Source organism: Puntigrus tetrazona, unplaced genomic scaffold (genome assembly GCF_018831695.1).
Source record: "Puntigrus tetrazona isolate hp1 unplaced genomic scaffold, ASM1883169v1 S000001140, whole genome shotgun sequence".
NCBI classification, from domain to species: domain Eukaryota; kingdom Metazoa; phylum Chordata; class Actinopteri; order Cypriniformes; family Cyprinidae; genus Puntigrus; species Puntigrus tetrazona.
The window spans coordinates 471666-492317 of record NW_025048726.1 but is presented as its reverse complement, the minus strand read 5'-3'; the positions used below and the strand labels follow the sequence as shown (position 1 = coordinate 492317).

At 39.0% G+C, this 20652-nt stretch overlaps 2 protein-coding genes across 5 annotated transcripts in view; one reads left to right on the top strand and one right to left on the bottom strand.

Annotated features, from left to right (window-relative positions):
- Window positions 1-5525: 5525 nt before the first annotated feature.
- Window positions 5526-10347, top strand: cd44b (CD44 molecule (Indian blood group) b). The gene is made up of 8 exons (XM_043234471.1): window positions 5526-5674; window positions 7663-7831; window positions 7925-8061; window positions 8143-8217; window positions 8436-8693; window positions 8812-8841; window positions 9128-9206; window positions 9714-10347. The coding sequence occupies exons 1-8, from the start codon at window positions 5608-5610 to the stop codon at window positions 9853-9855; spliced, it is 957 nt and encodes a 318-aa protein (XP_043090406.1). The 5' UTR covers window positions 5526-5607; the 3' UTR covers window positions 9856-10347.
- Window positions 10348-14501: 4154 nt separating this feature from the next.
- Window positions 14502-20652, bottom strand: part of slc1a2b (solute carrier family 1 member 2b) — a 31531-nt gene continuing 25380 nt past the window's right edge. For 2 of the 4 annotated variants that reach the window (XM_043234514.1, XM_043234513.1), the window contains exons 9-11: window positions 20133-20267; window positions 19768-20002; window positions 14502-17752 (exon numbers count right to left, since the gene is read on the bottom strand). In XM_043234514.1, the coding sequence (XP_043090449.1) occupies window positions 17678-17752; window positions 19768-20002; window positions 20133-20267 (445 nt within the window). In that variant the 3' untranslated portion in view covers window positions 14502-17677. Of the gene's footprint in view, window positions 17753-19767; window positions 20003-20128; window positions 20268-20652 lie in introns of those variants that run through there. The other 2 variants (XM_043234515.1, XM_043234516.1) reach the window with 2 other exon arrangements.

Below are 20652 nucleotides of genomic sequence, written 5' to 3'. Positions count from 1 at the left end.
TCTGCTTATTTTATAGAAAATAATTTACTGATGCGTAAATGGTGCCCTGAAATTAAGGAACACTTTGAATGGAGTGTCGTGTATCAAATTGTTGTACCTTCGTGTTATCGTCATCACGTTTTGTCTTTAGCTCATGACCTGTCCATCATCGTTCTAGAGTCGCCGGTGCAGCCAACCCGACGTCTTCCGGCAGTTTAAAAAGCGCGCCGCTTGATACGTTCGGTAGTTCAGAGCTCATAGCTCAGTGCTCATTGTTCAGTGTGTATGCAGGTGTTTCGTGACATAGTTGATTTGTTTCAGTTTTCCGGTGTGCGTGTTAATGGGTCTAACTCATTTAGATCCAGCATCTTGGTTGACATTGTTGCCTAGAATTAACTGTCCTTTCTCTTGGGGAAAAGAGAACAGGGTTAGGTCGTACGACATACATTTTGCACGTAGCTATTTCATGTTAGACACACCAGGTAAGGAGTGAGCGCCTTTTGTACTTTTGTTTTTCGTCCTAGTGAGAGTAGGTTAGTTACGGCGCCGCACACGCTGAAGATTTCGGTTTGTTTTCATCATCACCTGCAGTTAAACCTCACAAAAACAGAGCTCCTCGTTTTTTCCGCCAATCCCAACATACAGCACAAACTATCTTTTCAGCTAGGCTCGGCTACTGTATCCTCGTCTAGGTCAGCTAGGAACCTTGTTAAACCTCACAAAACAGAGCTCCTCGCGTTTTTCCGCCAATCCCAACATACAGCACAAACTATCTTTTCAGCTGAGATCATTGGCGACCAGCTACCAGCTAACTTTCACTGAGCACATTTCAAAAACTGCTCGATCTTGTAGGTTTGTGCTGTACAACATCAGGAAAATCAGACCGTACTTATCAGAACACGCTACACAGATCCTTGTCCAGGCACTAGTCCTGAGTAGACTGGATTACTGCAATGCCCTCCTTGCTGGCCTCCCAGCCTCTACAACTAGACCTCTCCAGATGGTCCAGAATGCAGCGGCAAGGGTGGTCTTCAACGAACCAAGGAGGGCCCACGTCACACCCCTCTTCATTAGTTTACACTGGCTTCCTATAGATGCCCGCATCAAATTCAAATCCCTGATGCTGGCCTACAGGACAATCACAGGCTCCGCTCCCTCGTACTTACACTCACTAATTGAATCATATGTTCCCTCTAGGTGCCTACGCTCTGCAAACGAAAGGCGTCTTGCAGTGCCTTCACAAAAAGGGGCAAAATCAATCTTGCACACCTTCACCTGGTCTGTTCCTCGCTGATGGAACGATCTGCCCGTTGCCACTAGGGCAGCAGAGTCACTAGCAATCTTCAAAAACCAACTCAAAACTCATCTTTTTTGTTTGCACTTGACCCAACATTGATAGCACTCTCTTCTTCTTCTCCTGCTCCTTCCTATCCTTTTCTTGTTTAAAAAAAAAAAAAAAAAAAAAAAAAGCCTTGTGTCTGCGTTAGGTAAGACAAGACCCCACTCAAGAGCACTTATGCACTACTGCCCTTTTGCTGAAATTAATTTGCTTCTATATGCCTACCTCATTTGTACGTCGCTTTGGACAAAGGCGTCTGCTAAATGACTAAATGTAAATGTAAATGTAAATGTTTTTCACATTTTTCTTTGGTTAGTTTACAGGGATATTGGGCTACTTAGTTTGGGGTTTTGTTATATTTATTTCTTTACTTTGGCGCCTCTCTTAGTTCTTTTTTCCCCTTCACACACTTTGTAAATATTTCACACTCTTTATCAGTAGAGTATAATAAACCGCTAAAACGGACTCTGTCATTGTGCCTGGTCATTTTTACAACTCCGCCCCAGCATTAATTTTAAATGTTGCGTCCTCACCTCTAGACCCTTTTAAAGTTCGTAACAAGAAGTTAGCAAATCCAATGAACTGTTGAACCTCTCTGACATTAGTGGGTATGGGCCAGTTGCGGACTGCCTCAAACTTCTTAGGATCCATCTCCAGGTGGCCAGGGGTGACAATGAACCCAAGAAACTGAGTCTGGGTAACATGAAATTCACACTTTTCTGGTTTTACGTAGAGATGATTGTCAAGGAGCCTGTGAAGTATCCTGCCAACATGCCCCTCATGCTCCTCCAAAGACAAATTGATTAAGTAGATCCCGAAGAACATCATCAAGTACTTGGAAAACTGCGGGTGCATTGGTGCAGCCGAACGGCATTACCAGATATTCATAGTGGCCCGTGGGGGTGTTGAAGGCCTTCTATTCGTCCCCTTGCCGGATCTGCACTAGATGGCAAGCATTGCGGAGGTCCAGTTTAGTAAAAATAGAAGCCCCTTGAAGAAACTCAAAAGCAGTGGCCATTAGGGGAAGGGGGTATTGATTCCGAACCGTGATCTTGTTGAGGCCCTGGTAATCGGTAATTAGCCAGGGAAGTGGAGGTACGGATGATGCTGGCTGCCAAAACTCCAGAATGTAGTTATCCATAGTTAAGCGCTCGGGGGAAGAAAAGGAAAAGATCCGACCCCTATGAGGACAGGAACCAGGGGGTAGATCAATGGCACAATCGTAAGTGCGGTGATGTGGTAAGGAGGTAGTCTGGGACTTGCTGAACACTGCTTTGAGATGATGGTAGACTCTGTGGACTCGAGACAGATCAATAAATTCTTGAGACTCGGGACTTGGGACTAAGGGAATCTGAAGTGGGCAGGTACATTACCAAGTGTAACCCCAGCTCAGAATGGTACCGGTGGGCCAGTCAATCCATGGATTATGAGTGCACAGCCAAGGATGAGCCAAGATAATAGCATACTCGAGGGAATCAATAAGATAGAAGGTCTCCTCCTGCTGATGTTGAAGGATGGTAAGGTGTAGGAACTGAGTAGTTTCCGTTATCTTGCCTGGTTCCAGAGGTCTGCTATCCAAAGCTGTAACAGCCTAGGGGTGATGAAGAAGCTGGGTAGGAATCCTAAATTTCTTAGCTAAGGATTGATCCAGGAAATTACCTGCGGCGCTGGAATCGATCATAGCTTGGACTGGATGCTGGTGGCGCTCCCAGGACAGAGTGGCTGGAATAGCTAGGACGGAGTTGGCAGGAGGAATTTAACTACACTACAACTCTGTTACAGAAGCATTTATTAAATGGGGAAGGGCTTTAAAATTAAAAATGAAATATGCAACATAAGGCCAGAAGAGGTCACTCCTGCATCATTAAATAAATAACAGACATTTAATTTTGCCGAAACACATGATACAATGGAAGAGTTTTATGCTGTATTATTGATTATGTTGCTAACGGTGGTTGCTAGGGTTGTATCATGAATAAAACACAGCTGCTGACCAATCAGAATCTAGGAATGGAACTAACTGTTTATTAAGTATTCTGACGAGTCGGCTGCCCCTCCCCTTGATTGTCTTGGTTGTCACCTTCACCCTGTCCTTTATTCGCCCCCTTCACCAGGCTCCCGACGTAAGTGGGCATGTCTGAGAGGAGGGGCGTGGGATTGGACAGGTACTCTCCTTTATTTTTTGTTAATAAAAAAAACCTCTCCGAGGCCTGACGCCACACCCACTGTCTGTCGTTAGCTCCTCCCGCCACAGTATGTAAAAAAATAAATAAATATATTGTCCTTATAGATTGCTTAAATGACTTCTGTACCACATTCCACACAAAGTGGCCCTTTGCAAAGAAAGAAAGTCATCTATCTGCCATGGTATTAAGGCTGAGTAAATGATGAGGGGATTTTCATTTTGGGGTGTCTTTGAAAAGAAAGATGTGATGCAGAGGCCAGAAACACATTTCAAACAAAAGACAAGAACATCTGTTGAATTAATCATATACGATAATCTAAGACTGGTGTTTTTTTATTCAACGCCCCAGTCTATGACAATAATTAATCTTTTAATTGTTTACTGGGATCTTGTAGGTTGTTGTTTTTTTTTAGCAAATATTATTACATTATTTGTTATTATTTAATTAATGGCCAAATCATGCAGTTATTTAGGCTGAAAAATTACCAGCCCTGTTTATGTTGTGTGTGTGTGTGTGTGTGTGTTCATTTATTTTGGTTAGTAGTGTAACACGGGTGAAAAGAGCTGGCAGGGAAGTAGACATAAGCTGAGCTTAATGAGCTTGTTAGGAAACACGAGGAACCAGCACTAACAGTCAAACTACGAGAGACGCTGGATATACACAAGCTTAACCCGCATAACATGGCATCATATCTGTCATGACAACTAATGAGAGTCACATTGCCCACTAAGAAGTTTAAGGGAGTGTGGAGTGAACATACACACACAGGAAGGTGACAGCAAGTCAGATAAAATAATTTAAACAATCCTACAATAAGATTTTAAAAGCTAGTGCTACGTCGCTATAGTGACTCAGAATTGTTGGATTAGTACTTTCTCGTGTTTGTGCGTTGCTGTGGTGCAGATTGCAACACGGCAACCGCTATAACCACTTCCTGTTTTTTTTTTTTTTTCAAGTTTAGTGTGATTTTGTAAAAACACAGTTCTTTGGAATTCATTTTTAAGATGTTTGATAATAATAATAATAATAATAAAAATACTCTTTTCAGTAAAATTCCAGCAAATATCAGACTCTACAAGGCCCTCTATAACTGGATCTTCAGCACTTCAGCTCTTAGGAGACCCTTCACAGCTCAACTGCTGCCATCTTTCACACATCAAAATCAAGACTTTATGAACTGTTAAGAATAAGATGTACCTATATATGAAAAAACTGACATAAGCTGGAGCAAGCAGAAACTCTCGACTTGACTTCGTATGATTTCATACACTCTTTTCCACATTTTTTTTTTGTTAGACTTGTATAAGCATTGCGCTTTATGTCTAATTGTCAATTTGAATGATAGCTTTTTGTGACAGACATTAAATGAGGCATTATAAAGTGTTATGGTGAAAATCTTATCTTTACTGAATCAGGTGTTTAGATGTTTGTGTCTATCATCATGGCAACGGATGGAATCATAGCAGTATTGATAGCAACAGTTCTATACAGGAAGTGAGAGGAGAGAAGCCTCGATGATCAGTGTCTTGTTCATAACAACAGCAGTGATATAAATAAATCAAACGTTTGCCCGGTTTCTGTTTTTAATGAGAAACTTGAAATGCAGCTAATAACGTCAGCAGGTGTTGCTTTACAAAAAAGCTATTCTGTTGTAAATCTTGATCTGAAAAGTCATTCGGCTTACTTATTTAATGTCACTGTGTCTAATGAATTCTGGTGTGGTGGATATGCTACCCAAAAACCTGCTTTATAGTTTTTTGACCATTATCATTTAAGAAGCTCTGTAAAGCAGTTTTGAGAATTTGTAGGAAAATTATGCTTAAATAGGCTTTATTCCTGGATATTTTGTGCGATTCACTGGATGCAGGGGTTCTTTTTGAGCTCATAGTAGTTGACACGTTGATATTCAGCTTTTTATCAGGTATTGTGTCAGTCAATTAGGGTCTCTTACCAAAGAAACACATCTCAGTGTCGACACACAGAGACCTGAGAGAGAGTGAAGGGTGTGGTCACACATGCACTTCCCTTTCCTTTCATCTTTTTTAGTTCTGACACTCAAATCTCACTCAAGACTCACACACAGATTCCTCACCAGTCATCGGGATGTGGATTGCTCTGTTGGCTGTCGCCTCTGCATTGCTGGCCACCACCAGATCAGGAACCATCACAGGTAATGCATCTGATTTGACTTTTAGAGAGTATGAATGGGGTGTGTGTGTCTGAGTGCTCACTCGTTTATTACAGAGGAATGAGAGAGATTTTTGCTTTTACATTTCAGCATTTCAAAACAAACCAGGAAAGAGTCAGAGTTTAAGCTGTTTAAAAGCAAGTGAAAGAAAAATGGGGAATGGCTTAAATTAAAATATTCATCTTGTAGCATACCTGTGCCCCCTCCACCATCCAAAAAAAGTCTGTTTTCATGAGAAGTTACTGTGGTTACATTTTGTTCTGAACTTAGTCACATGTAGTTCTTGGAAACTTTGGCATAAATCTGATAAATCTTGCTGCTGCGGTGTATCTTCTTCACATCTTAAATCTCACCTTTGAGGTTCTTTAACTATTGATGAACGCAAAACCAACAAATACCTAAACAGAAACCAAAATGAAACTTGCTCAGTCCCGCAGTCACCACTCGCTTACTCACCTCGGTTTTACTTTATTTAACCTCTTGAGCATTGTGTGGGTTTTTCAGGTTTTTTGAGTTGAAATATGAAAGGTGTCAGAGAGAGATGTTTGAGAGGGAATGCTGGGAAACTTTTGTTGGCTGGAGAGAGATGCTACTTTTTCAAAAGAAAACCAGCAAGAGTTTAAACAGTTTCGAAACGTACCCTGTTGAAACAAAAATATATACAGTAAAACTAAAAATTTCAGTGAGTATACCGAGGGTATACGCTATTATTGATCCTCAGAAGTTGCGATTGGGAAAAAAAACCTTGGGAAAAAAGTAAGCATACGGAGTATATGTGCGTATGGCCCCGACTACACCACTGTTGTTGGCTCTTTAGTAGGGGTGTATGCTCATCTTTGATAAGCTATGCATGTTATCCAGGAGCCGATATAGTTGAGCTTATTCTTTTAGAGCTCTGCTTTTGGAGACTTCAATGACTTATGTCTGCCCGGAAATGAAGGAAGGAAGGTCGTAAAGGTCAGGACTTCCCTTGCTATAAATATGTAAAAACTTGAGTATCTTTCCTTTACTTTTGTAAAATACCTGCTTAGGAAGTAGTTCTATGTCTATGACACATGTTCACACCTGAGGGGTTGACATGTCTTGGTCAGGTTATTCTATGCCCACTATGGTAGCATGTTGAGTAGACACCGGTTCGCTGTATAGTGTCTTAGATGGTGCGCTGAAGTTCCGCTACCAGTGGGAACCTCTAAGTTATGACTACAACCACAGATCCCTAAAAAGGGGAAGGAAAAGCAGTGTCTGCCGTGCCACATGCCGTGCCATGCATTGGGTTTGTCTGCCTGTTCGTCTGCCCGTCTCCTTCAGATAGTTTTGCACACACACTTTTATACTTCTGGGGCTGTAACCAGTGGACGGTGGAGCATGTAAGGTGTGGCACAAAGAGAGGTCAAAAATTTGAATGGAAATAAGATTATTCATTTCAATCAACACATTATACAAAGACATTCTAAAATTCTGTCGATTGTTGTTACTCATATTCGGACCACAAATAAAATAATGTTTGATGAAATCCAGGAGCTTTCTGAACCTCCATGGTCAAGACAAAGAAACATAACGCTTTGTTAAAATAGCGCACGTGACATCAGTGTTTAAACCCAAATCCACTTTTACTTTACTTGAAACAAGTCAGAAGTGTTTGGATCCATCTGCAGTTTATTGAACAGAATGGCAGTGAAAAAAACGACAGCAGACAAAGTATACAACTGTAATCAGTATCCAGAAGTTAGAGAGGTATGGTGCCGAAGCCTCTCTTTTAACAATACTGAGGAATGGTAGGCTTCGCAAGAGTGGTCTTTGATGGGAGAGAAAATGCTTAATGTACAAATGCTCTAAGAATATGATTGAGCTGATTGATGATTGATACTGAACTGCTAAATGAATGGAATATGTCCAGCAGGAAAAGAAATGAAATGAAAGCGAATGATTGATTGATCGACTGCTATCATTATCCCTGGTTTCTCCTGTAGTAGTGCGCTCAAGGAGCTGCAGCTATGCCGGAGTGTTTCATGTGGAAGGAAGTACACGCTACAGCCTGAGGTTTGATGCGGCTGAGAGACTGTGCGAGGATTTAAACTCTTCATTAGCCAGTCTGGAGCAGGTGACAAATGCCCATGTTAAAGGACTACAGACGTGCAGGTTCTTAAATTCAGCTGAACATAACGAACAACAACAATTAAACATTATTACCATGAGCTCCACCTGATTATAAACATTGCATTTTGCCTGCAGGTATGGATGGATAAACAACTTAGAGGTGGTCATACTCCGTCACAGACCAAATATAAACTGTGCTGGCAACCAAACCGGCGTCATCCCGAAAACTCCAGAAAATACAAAATACGATGCATTCTGTTTTGATGCTAAAGGTTGGATTTGTATCATGTGCTGCATATTCTAATCAACACACAATGAATCCTCTTTTTAATGAAACATTGCATTGCAATCAGATACGTCAGAGATGAACTGCGCAGCTAGGATTGACCCTGACAGTTTAAACAAAGCAGATGTCTCCGAAACGACAGGTACGACAGATACTATGAATGACATTTTGAATGTATGCATTTGGAAAGCAATTTTGACTGATTAAAAAGTGTATTCAAGGTTTGCTTTTTATCACTAGATCAAACACTTTCCATCTCTGCACCGACCCATTTATTTCTTCAATTTTTGCCAGTAATGCTGTCTGTCTAATAAATGTAATGAAAACTGTTCTTTCATAAAATCAGTGTTTGCTGTGCAGGTACACCAAGTCATTTGACAGAAGTCCCAACACACCAAATAAACTTTGAAGGGGAAGAGTCGGAAAACTCAACATTTGTGTCTGAGACCTTTAGTACCGTTGACTGGATGCAGATCAGTCCTTCACAGAACCACTCCAACGAAACAAGCCATGACACGCAGACAGAGGAGTTCACAACTCCACATCCACGTCTCAACACCACAGAGCTGGGAGCGAGTGAGACAGCGTCCAGCAATGGAGCTACGACCAATCAAGCAGGTCATCTTGGGGATTTTAATTATACAAAATAAAACATCTTTTTGTATGCAAATATTACTGACTTGTGACCTCTTCTTTGTAATGTTCTGTCTCTGTGCTTCTGTCTTTGTTACTCCAGGAGACGGCATCTCAAGGGACAGCTCTTTAGGTATGGCCAGTGTTTAATAGAAATCCTACAGTAAAAATCTGATATATATATATATATATATATATATATATATATATATATATATATATATATATATATATATATATATCCAGCAGATGTTCTCACAACTAGAGAAAATGAAGATTAGAAAAGCTTAAAAATATATATTTTGTTTAAGAACACGCACCTAATCCTCTGCTCTTGTGATTCTTTTGTCATTTGCACAACTTGTTTTTTCTTGATTACTTGGTTGGAAATAACGTGATTTGTTCTAATGCCCTTACAGAATGGCTGATCATTTTACTCACCATTTTGGCAGTTCTTCTCATTCTGCTTTTCTGTGTTATTATAGCAAACAGAAAAAGGTATGTTGTAAGTACATGTAATGTAGTCTGAAAATGTAGTCTACTTGTGTTATGTGTGATCTTGAGTGTGTGTAAAAGGACATTAGATTGACACAGCTATCATAGAGCATCATTTGATAAAACTCTAGCTGTAGTTTTAGAAAGCATGGTATTGCAGCTGCCTTGTAGGTTGGTGGTTTCCTTCAAAGCTGCCAGGTTAGTGTGACATACCTAGCATCGTCTTGCTTGTACTTCCTGTCAATGCATTGAACAGACTTAGGGCCTGTATCTGCTCCAAAAGAATAAAGACTCTCTTTATTTTAAGGTGTCTTCGTTATCTTACGTCTATTTTACTCATATAATAACCAAACCAAAATCATAAACCTAACCATATAGTAAGCAAGGAAACTTTAAATGAAATAACAAATTTCTAACTTCAAAACTATTGGAATTTTAAATAAGCTGCCAGTAATTGACAAAATGTACACATTCATGCCTATTATAACTGTTAACTTAATTTTTTCTCAGATGGTGTGGCAAAAAAAAGACTCTGATAATTACAAAAGAGAGCAGTTGTAAAGAAAACAGCGCAGAAGCTTCATTCACTAAGGAGCAGGAGATGGTCAAACTCGTGAATACTGGGAACAACAACATCAGTCCCATAGTGTAAAAGCAGTGTCTTTTCAAAGCACTTGACAGTATTAAAATGGAGAATAGAGTGTCTGTAATGTATAATGACAAGATTAAACACACATTTTCATTTGAATGCTTTTTTATTATTGAGTTTAGCTCAGTTTAGTTAAAATAATATCTGCAATTAAATCAACAATAATTGCTAGAAAATAAATGTGTTTAAATGCAAAGTATTGCCAGTTAACCTTGTCTTACCGAGTGTTTTCTCTAGTTGTTCTGCCTGCTATTCTGTTTATGACCCTGGCTGTTTTTCTGATTATTGATTTTCTTTATTACCCCTATTGCTATGTTTGCCTGTTTGGATTAAGATTCTGGTTTGGACCCTTTGCCTGTGTACTTACGTTGCCTGTTTGGATTTGCCCTCTGTATGTTGAACGATCGGACTGCTACTTTGGTTTTGACCCACTGCTTGTTGACTCTTCTCTGTCTGTGAGATGTGTACTTAATAAACTACTTCATATGGATCCCATTGCTGCCTCAGCGTCCATGTTACAATCCAGTATCTGATCTGGATACAAACTGAGAAACAGAATAAGAAAGAAACAGACTAATATTCGTGGAGATTCCATTCTTTTTACAATGTGACGAGTACATTGTGTTTTATGAGGAGTGTTCCCAGTTCCAGCTGATTTAATTAATGCAGCCTAACAATTCTTTAATGGATTTGAATATTAGTGTTTTATGTGTAGGTTAGGTTAAAAAGATGTGTCTTTAATCTAGATTTAAACTGACAGAGTGTGTCTGCTTCCCGTTCAGTGTTAGGGAGAATGTTCCAGAGTTTGGGTGCTAAATAGGAAAAGGATCTACTGCCCGCAGTTGATTTTCTACAGTAGTACGATAATAGTATGATATTCTACGTATTATCAAATTGGAACGCAGTGGATGTGGAGGACTATAATGTGATAAGAGCTTTCTCAAATAGTGCGGATCTAAACCATTCAGGGCTTTATAAGTAATTAACACAATTTTAAAATCTATCCGATGTTTGATAGGGAGCCAGTGCAGTGTTGACAGATCCGGGTTAATATGATCATACTTCCTAGTTCTAGTAAGGACCCTAGCTGCTGAGTTTTGTGTTGTGAATAAAAAGGAATGCAATAATTTACAAATTTCATAAACTTAGATTTTATTCACAATAGAATGTAGATAACATATCAAATGTTGACTTATTTTGGATTTCATGAGGGCTACACATTCCAAAAAAGTTGGGACAGGTAGCAATAAGAGGCTGGAAAAGTTAAATATTCATATAAGGAACAGCTGGAGAACCAATTTGCAATTTATTAAGACAGTTGGCAACATGATTGGGTATAAAAAGAGCCTCTCAGAGTGGCAGTGTCGCTCAGAAGTCAAGATGGGCAGAGGATCGCCAATTCCCCCAGTGCTGTGGCAAATAATAGTGGAACAATATCAGAAAGGCGTGTCTCAGAGAAAAATTGCAAAAAGTTTGAAGTTATCATCATCTACAGTGCATAATATCATCCAAAGATTCAGAGAATCTGGAACGATGTCTGTGCGAAAGGGTCAAGGCCGGAAAACCATACTGGATGCCCATGATCTTCGGGCCATTGGATGGCACTGCATCATATAAAGGAATGCTGCTGTAATGGAAATCACAACATGGGCTCAGGAATACTCGATTCCAGAAAACATTGTCGGTGAACACAATCCACCGTGCCATTCGCCATTACCAGCTAAAACTCTATAGGTCAAAAGAAGAAGCCATATCTAAACATGATCCAGAAGCGTAGGCGTTTACTCTGAGCCATGACTCATTTAAAACGGAATGTGGGAAAACTGTTCTGTGGTCAAATGATTCATAATTTGAAGATCTTTTTTTTTTTTCCGGAAAACTGGGACGCCATGTCATCTGGACTAAAGAAGACAAGGACAACCCGAGTTGTTATCAGCGCTCGGTTCAGAAGCCTGCATCTCTGATGGTATGGGGTTGCATGAGTACGTGTGACATTGGCGGCGTACACGTCTGGAAAAGGCACCATCAATACTGAAAGGTATATCCAAGATCTAGAACAACAAACACTCCCATCCAGACGTTGTCTCTTTCAGGGAAGACCTTGCATTTTCCAACATGACAATGCCAGACCACATACTGCATCAATTACAACATCATGACTGCGTAGAAGAAGGATCTGGGTACCGAAATGGCCAGCATGCTGTCCAGATCTTTCACCCATAGAAAACATTTGGCGCATCATAAAGAGTACGCCAACTAGAATGAGATTAGACAAGAATGAGACAACATCCCTATTCCTAAACTTGAGCAACTTGTCTCCTAAGTCCCCAGACGTTTGCAGACTGTTATAAAAAGAAGAGGGGATTCCACACAGTGGTAAACATGGCCTTTTCCCAACCTTTTTATGATGTGTTGATGCCCAGTTTAAACATTTGATATGTCATCTATGTTGTTTTCCAACTAAAATATTGAAATTTGAAACTTCCACATCATTGCACTGTGTTTTATTCACAATTTGTACAGTGTCCCAGCTTTTCTGGAATTGGGTTTGTATTTCTTTTGTACATTCAAAGGTGATGTCTGATTCTTCAGTTAGATTTGTCATTGTTATTGGGCAAATTTACGACATCAGCATTGTTTTAGCTAACGTGTAAACTGGGATGACGATTCTTTTTTCAAACAGTTCTTTTCAACTCTGAGAGTTTTCTTTTACTACTTTTTTCTTGGAGGCAACCTTAATCCAAAGATGGATCTCTCCTACTCTAAAGCTTCTCCTCTGTTTAAATCCTCTAAAGCTATCCAATTACTTATGAAAGAATTTTTTTGTCTCGGATGCTTGGTGATTTTTCTAGTCGGCATTATTCCTTCTTTCCCATGTTCATCATACTGATTATTTTCTGCTGGACAATAGACTTCCAAATCTGATGGATTGTATTTATGAAGCTATTTCTCTTGCTGATCATGCTCTTGTTTGTTTGAAATCTTTTTATATAGTTTTATTAAGGCACACACTCCATGGCAATTTAATAAAAGGTTACTTTCAAATGATGGCATCATCAATTTTATCTCTCAAACAATATTTTTTTATTAGTGTAAATAAAACACCAGAGGTCTCTGTTACTGTTCTGTGGGAAAGTTTAAAGGCTTACATTAGGGGTGAAAGAATTTCATATACGAGAGGAAACGGAGAACTGAAAGGTTATCTATGTTAGCAAAGCAAATATCTCATCTTAATATACTATATGCCACATCCCCATTCCCTGACTTATACAAAGAACGCCTCGGTTTACACGTGGAGATGATATTCTGAAATTTTGAAAAAGGTTAATACAGAGGAAGCTTTGATTTCGATGGATGCTGAAAAAACATTCGATAGGGTGGAGTGGAATTACCTATTTTATACTCTGGATGAATTTGGTTTAGGAAAGCAATTTATTTCATGGATTAAGTTACTTTATTTTTCCCCACTGGCTGCAGTAAGACAAGTCACCTTATTTTTGCTTTATCTTTTTCACCAGACAAGGAAATCCATTAAGCCCTCTTTTGTTTGCAGTAGCCATTGAACCCCTTTCTATTGCCCTTCGACCTAACTGTAACATTACTGCTAAAATTAGGAATCAGATAGAGGTAAAAGTCTCTTTGTATGCAGGTGATTTATCAAATTAAACTTAACCAAAGCCAAATATTTTCATATTAATTCAAAGACTTTTTCTTTAAATAGCCCAACTTGGATCCATTTCATACATCAATATGTAAATTTATTAAGCGAATTGGACTCATGTCAGAACTAAGGAGGATTTTAAACGGTGGTCTCTTTTGATTCTCTCTTTAGCAGCTCAAATTAATGGTTGTTTTCCCAATATTTTTTTTATATGTTTTTTATATTTGTTTCAATGCATTCCTATGTTTTGCCCACAGAATTCTTTTCGAGATTTAGACTCCATGAAACTGGATTTTATATGGAATGAATAGGTTCCCAGGTCACACAAAACATATCTACAGAGACCCAAGTCACTGGGAGGAATGGCATTACCAAATTTTGGGTTCTATTATTGGGCCACCAACATTAGAGTTTTAAAACGTTGGCTTTATAATAAAATCTTAGAATGTCTTTCTTCATGGATTAAGAAAACCCAGCTCACTGAATGCTTTAGTGCATTCCCCCATTCTATCTTGGACCTCACTCTTTGCTAGGAATTAAAACGTTAAGATTACTTTTAAGATTTGGGCTTAATTCCAACGCTTCTTTGAACTACAGTCACTCTCATATCACGGTGTTTTTAAAACTACAGATCTACAACTACAGCACTGAACAGTATCAAGTAGAAGAATACAATGACAGGGATGTTATAATGGCGAGATTGAACAATTTATTAAATGCAGAGACGGTCTCTGTAATCAGTTTGACGGTAATCGCTAGAAGTTAAGTGTCCCCAACAAAGCAAGTCAGAGGTGACAGCGGCAAGGAACCAAAACCCCATCCATACAGAATGGAGAGAAAAAAACCTTGGGAGAAACCAGACTCCGTTGGGGCCAGTTCTCCTCCAGTTCAATTTTAAACGCAGCTGTGTCAGTTCCAAGCCCCCATCCCCACTAGATCCTCATCTGCATACATCAAACCCCCTATAACGCCAATAAAAAGACTTTAATTAGTTATGAATCAACATTTATTAGTTATAATAACTGTATGTACACCAATGGTACAACACATATCGATATGCATGAATTCACTTTTATTTCACAGCTATGACACAGGAATCATTTATTTTACCACTTTCCTTTTGACTAGAGTTTCCTCTCCCTTTACATAAAAAAATCACATCACAAAAAGGGTGAGAGAATAGAACAGATGGGTTTACATATAACCATTGTAAGAAATGCAAACCATCTACTAATGATGGTTTCAGATGCACTCAGTTATGTCAGAATAATAAACCTGGGTTATTCTAGAAAAAAAAAAAAAAAAAAATCACAATTGCCTGTAAATTTTTGCGTTCGTCTGTGTGCATGTATAAAATACATCAGAAACACTGAAAAGAAACATTGTAAAGTCAAGTGCAAGACAGACAGCATGAAACTGCAGATACTGTGGATGTGGCTCAACACACACAGACTTAATAAAGTGTGCTTTATATCATCAAGTATATTCAAATTCAGCATATCTCATCACAACTTTAAGATGTTACATATTTTCGATGTACATATAACACAAGCATATATAAGACTATCACATTAAGACAACATGTTTATTGTATAACATCTTCAAAAATATAACTTCGATATTTTGAGATGCCATGTATAATATACAAATATCTTCTTCTTCTTTTTTGAGTCTGATGTTAGATTACGTAGAAATGTAGGGACAGATAAATTTTATGCAGGGAAAAAAAACATTCCAAACATAGATCAGATAGAATAATTGATATGAAATTGCTCGAGTTTAATTCAGACTAGCTCTCTCAGCAAAGTACTACCTTTCTATTTCACTATAGAATCTTATCTTATGCAGCGCAGAGAGGGTATATTTTCTATAGGATTACAAAAACACTTCATTAAAACTGTCACATCAGTTAAACACTATCTCAACTAACCTACGATCAGTGGCTTCGCTAGGTTTCCAGCACGTTTCATTGGGTCAAAATATCCCTCGCCGGGGACTCGTGGACTGTGGTCCCCTCAGTGGGGGTGGGGGTGGATTGGGGGGAGGGGGTGAGGGACCTGAGGGGCCCCGCAGAAGCCCCGCTCTTCCCCCACTAGCGACGCCCCTGCCTTCAATATATACACAAAGTGCGAGGAGGCACTTTAAAATTCATGCTTTTCAAGGAACTGGTGCAAAAACACTAAATGTCCATGCATCTAACACAATCTCAGCAGTCTCAAACGTCTGCCTTTTGACGGGCAACACTCACAACATCGAAAAATTCACATTATGATTCCACACACTATATATAATGTGGCAAATTGAACTTTTATATGGCGTTTATTCTCTCGGGCAACGGTTAGAAGACTGGAACATTAAAGAGCTGTTTAGTACACGAAACATCACAGATGTCTTAAATGAATGACACATTCTAGGGGCAGACTTCTATTTGTATCTTTGTTTAGCTTTGTCAGACGCGGGGGTAGTAGAATCCTCCAAAAAAAAATTCAAAACACTTTTAGGATCTTGTGATCAAAGATCACGCACGGGGAAGAAGTGTGTTCGCCTGGATTTATCACTCGTTTTTTTAACTGAATCTCTGATTGGCATAGTGAGGTACGTGGGAATGCGTGTGTTGATTGGTCGGTCTGACAGGAAGTGATGGAAAGCGATGGGCCTATGAGTGTTTTGCAGCATTACGGGGCTAAGGAACAGTCGTTTACAATATGAGGGACAGATGCTGTCAGAGATGTATAAGAGGATTGTACATCCAGAGGTAGCGTTTTGGCTCAGCTCAGTTTTCCTCCTCTTTATGACCATTTAACTCATCCGTTGTAATACTACTTGGCTTCGTAGTTCGCTTAGATGTGATTTTTCGAGGCTTAAAAATAGTTACAATAGCCTCGGCGGTGTCTAAGTCATCAGAAGTGAAAGATGAAGTCATTAGGTAATTAAATATACTTGGATTATAAAAACAGGTAAACAGTTCTCTCCAGCAGGCTAACCGGGCCTTAGCATTAGCAATGTTTTTTGTGTTCCCTGACAAAATTTTTCCTGGAAAAAAAAAAGAGTATATTTTTATATGCCTGAGTATATCTCTATGTTTCACCAGTGGAAGGAATAACATTAGAGCAACTGTAGAATACAAATTGAATATATATACTGAATGCGGGCAAAGGCATTAATCTACTTTAGACGGGTTGTGCGTTCTCAGCATACTGGACATATTAATAATCAAAATTGAGTCGTTAATAATGCCAGTCCAGGTTTAGCGCACGCGCACACCAATTCATACGAAAATAGGCATGTTTTTCGAATCTCGAAGGTTGATGATTTGTAACACTGAAGACTTTAGCTGTGTGTTCACCGTATGTTTTGGTTGTACGACATAAATAAACGATTTGTGCTTTATCGTGAACTAAACTTAAGGCATGCGTTGCATATTTCAGTACATCTTGATGGGCTCTTGTAAGACCTGAAGTGGTAAATGAATGGTTTTTGTGCTATTGTGCCACCGATTCACCAACATACATACGAGAAACACCCTACCATCCATTTCCTTGACAGAAAACCCCCACTCCTGTGAGCTCCAGGGGAGGAGGCTCTCCAAATAAACGCGACTTGTGCTTTTCCTTCCATCTTCCGTCACTACATTTGTATCCTAGCAACACCATATTAGCCTTTCCGAGAAGCGGCTGTAAGATTTGTTGGGACCGAGAGGTGCTACGGTGTGGTGCAAGGTAGTTCAGAGTGAGGCCAAAGAAAGAGCAGTGGGAAGAAGCTTTGTTATTTGAACGATTTTTCCACTCCTTTTCAAAATATGTACGTTTGAAAGTTCATACATGCATATATATATATATATATATATATATATATATATATATATATATATATATATATATATATATATATGTATATGTGTGTGTGTGTGTGTGTGTGTGTGTATTAGCATCGCAAATAATTTATGTAACTGCCTCAATAACATTATGTCAGCTGCATGTGTGAGCTTTTGGCCTCACATTCTTGTGTTACATGAGACAATATAACATTGTTAAACATGTTAGAAAGAATAGAAACCATACAAATAAACTACAAAACCCATTTGTTCTATGTGCATGAATACAGGTTGTTGTTTCCTCTCTCTCTCTCCCTCTCTTTTGGGTGCCGGGGGTCTGTGTGCTTGCATTAATCGTTTTTCCAAGGTTCTTCCTCAACGAGCGTGTACTCCGCGGTTGAGCCGTTCGTGGCTGCCAAGGTTACCTGAAAGAGTTATCCACAGATTTGAGTGCATATCCATGTGAACCTTCAACAACTTAAATGTAAGATCTCTCCAGAGCATTGGAGCAAAGAATTCTGAGACTTTTAGCGGTAACACTTTAGAATAGGTAACACTTGTTAACTTTTAACTACGACCTTTTCCTATTTGCAGCTTGCGGTGGGCTAGGTTTGGCTAGGTTTAGGGATGTAGATGTGCAATTAGCACTAATAAATGGCTAATAGTCTAGTAACATGCATGCTTATGAGCAGCTAATAGGTGTAAACCTAAAAATATAATGTTACCAAGCAATCAAATGCCACCAAAAAGTTCACCCGAATGTAAAGTGTAAAAGTCAGACCATTTTTTTGATAGTGGTGTACAGCACACCGTGTTAAAGGGACAGTTAGTCACCCTCGTGTCTTAAGACAAAACGCAAATTGCGATATTTTTTGATGAAACTGAGCTTTCTGATCCCCAATGAACAGCAGAGGAACTGTGACCAAGGTACAGAAATGTAGGACATAGTTAAGGTGGTCCATGTTGGACGGTTTAACCATAAAAGTTATTTTCTTTGCACACAAAATTATTCTCATAGCTTCTTAAAATGATGGTTGAACCACTGATGGATCATTTTAACTATGTTTCTATGCCTTGATTGTAGTGGTACTTTTGCGATTTTGCATAAACCCTCCCTTTAACACTGTGTTGTGTGTTGCTTTTGTAATCTGAAGAAAAGTTTGTACCTGGAAAAGACATGTGACTTCAGCCAGATTCTCTCAGAGTTGTTATGGTTATAGGTATCATTTATGATGTGTCTGTTTATTATAGTCTTTTGACATATTTTATAGATTACTATTAACTTCATTTCATTATATATATATATATATAGCTGTTTAATTTTTACTTTTGTTTCTGTCATTTAGAATTCTGTGCTCCAAGACACACACTTGACACTAAACCCATTTGATGTTGAATATTCAGTGACAAAGTGCTCTATGACATTCAACAGAACATAATCTTTTTTCCAGTAAAAAATAAATATATATAACAAGGTACAACATTAGTACAAGCGTTTGTGAGTGGTTACTTTGCAAGGCTTCTACAATGGACTGCATTTTTAATAAAACTGGGTTAGTTTTCGTTAAACTACAACAGACGACGGGAGCTGACATTCAGTCTATTATGCAGCAAAAAAAAAAAAAAATGAAGATGAAGATGTGTCTAGTCTGAAGGATTTCCCCTAAAAGTGTGTTTAGTCTCAGGACTATTTAGACTGGTTTTGGTAGTTACCGCTGCGGAGGAGCCCAGTACCTGAGTGATAGAGGGAAGTAGATCCAGCTACAATGCTCTTCCGCAAGATGCACACAATTCTGTTTATTATATCAATCACTCATTAAAGCCTCCTTATCATGAATATATAAATATTAGCTGAATAAAGCCTGTTTTGCACCATCAGGCTGAAGGGTTATTGTCAAAGCTATACGCGGTTATGGTTTCTTTTTAAGATTATGATGCACGTTACCTTGGTCACGCTAGAGTTGATGCTGTGAATAAACCCTGGAGAGTTTGTGTTGCTCGCATTATTCCTAGTCTATCTATGAAGGACACAATATTATGAGTACTGTATTGTGTATTAATGTGCTTGAAAAAGCTGTGCAGATTAATAATATACTGCACTGAATGCATACCCTGCATAACTGCCTGTGGTTCATTACATCAAACTGCACATAATATTTAAATAACTAATGTAGGAAAAGAGCTGCTAACTGCAAATAATAATCAATTATTTGATATGCAGTAGATTTTTATGCACTTATGTTAAAAACATACAAAATATGCTCAGAGAAAAGAAGCAAAGAAATATGACTACATACTTACAGCATATATGTACACACACGCATACATGTTTGTGCATATACATATGCGCAAACATGCAAAAGATGTCAGAAAAGAGACATGTAGAGCATGCGGGGATGTGTTATGAAGATGTCTCTACGTCCATAAGCGTGACTTGTACCTTGCAATCATCTAATAAGACTGAATTTTGAGCAGCATAGACGCACTGGTTGGAGTTGTTTTCATGATGGTTTTTGAGGTCATCATAGTAGGACTGGGTCTTGGTCATCATCTCTATGTCATCAGACTTCCCATGTTGGGCATCCAGAGCATCCAGCTCCGCCTTGGACAGATGATAGACAATGCCGGCCCCATATGAGTCTCCAACCACATTAACCGAGGTACGGAAACGATCCCTAAGGAGAAAAACAAAGATGGAGGGCTCTGTTCAGCAGTCACATACGATCCATAAGATCATCTTAAATATGGCAGTATGCAGAGAACGCTATCACTGAACATTTAAAAGTCTACAATCAGAATACTCACAGAAGCCAGTCAACAGCCACCAGCAGACTGATATCTTGAGTAGGAAGTCCAACAGCTGTCAGAATGAGTAACATGGTGACCAGTCCAGCACTGGGGATACTCGCTGCCCCCACACTGGCGAGTGTTGCCGTAAGACTGGATAATTGGAAAGCGAGCACTTTAGATTCATTCACATTTACACATAAAGCATTTTAGAAGAAAATCTTGTCCAGAGCAGCTTAAGTGAAAAAAACACCTACGCCTCATTTTCCACTACAAATTAAAATCTCGTCTTTTTTAAAAATACAATATATGTGCTACATCAGACCAACAAATGATTACTTGAATATTAATGTAGGTTATATATGAGCAAAGAGTAAAAAGCACAGATCGTTAGGGCACTGTCAACACGATATCTAGTATCGAAGTGAAATGATCACAAATTAACCATTACCTAAATTAGGGGACGAGACACTGTGGTAGTAAATCACATTTAACGAATTCAACCTAAGAGCTCCTCTCCACAGCCCAGAGCTATTTT

Bases quoted from the DNA above. Each gene is read 5' to 3' on its own strand.
- cd44b (XM_043234471.1), top strand. From the start codon at position 5,608: ATGTGGATTGCTCTGTTGGCTGTCGCCTCTGCATTGCTGGCCACCACC. The intron at 5,675-7,662 runs GTAATGCATCTG...TTTCTCCTGTAG, and splicing joins CAGATCAGGAACCATCACAG to TAGTGCGCTCAAGGAGCTGC. The intron at 8,062-8,142 runs GTTGGATTTGTA...CATTGCAATCAG, and splicing joins ATTCTGTTTTGATGCTAAAG to ATACGTCAGAGATGAACTGC.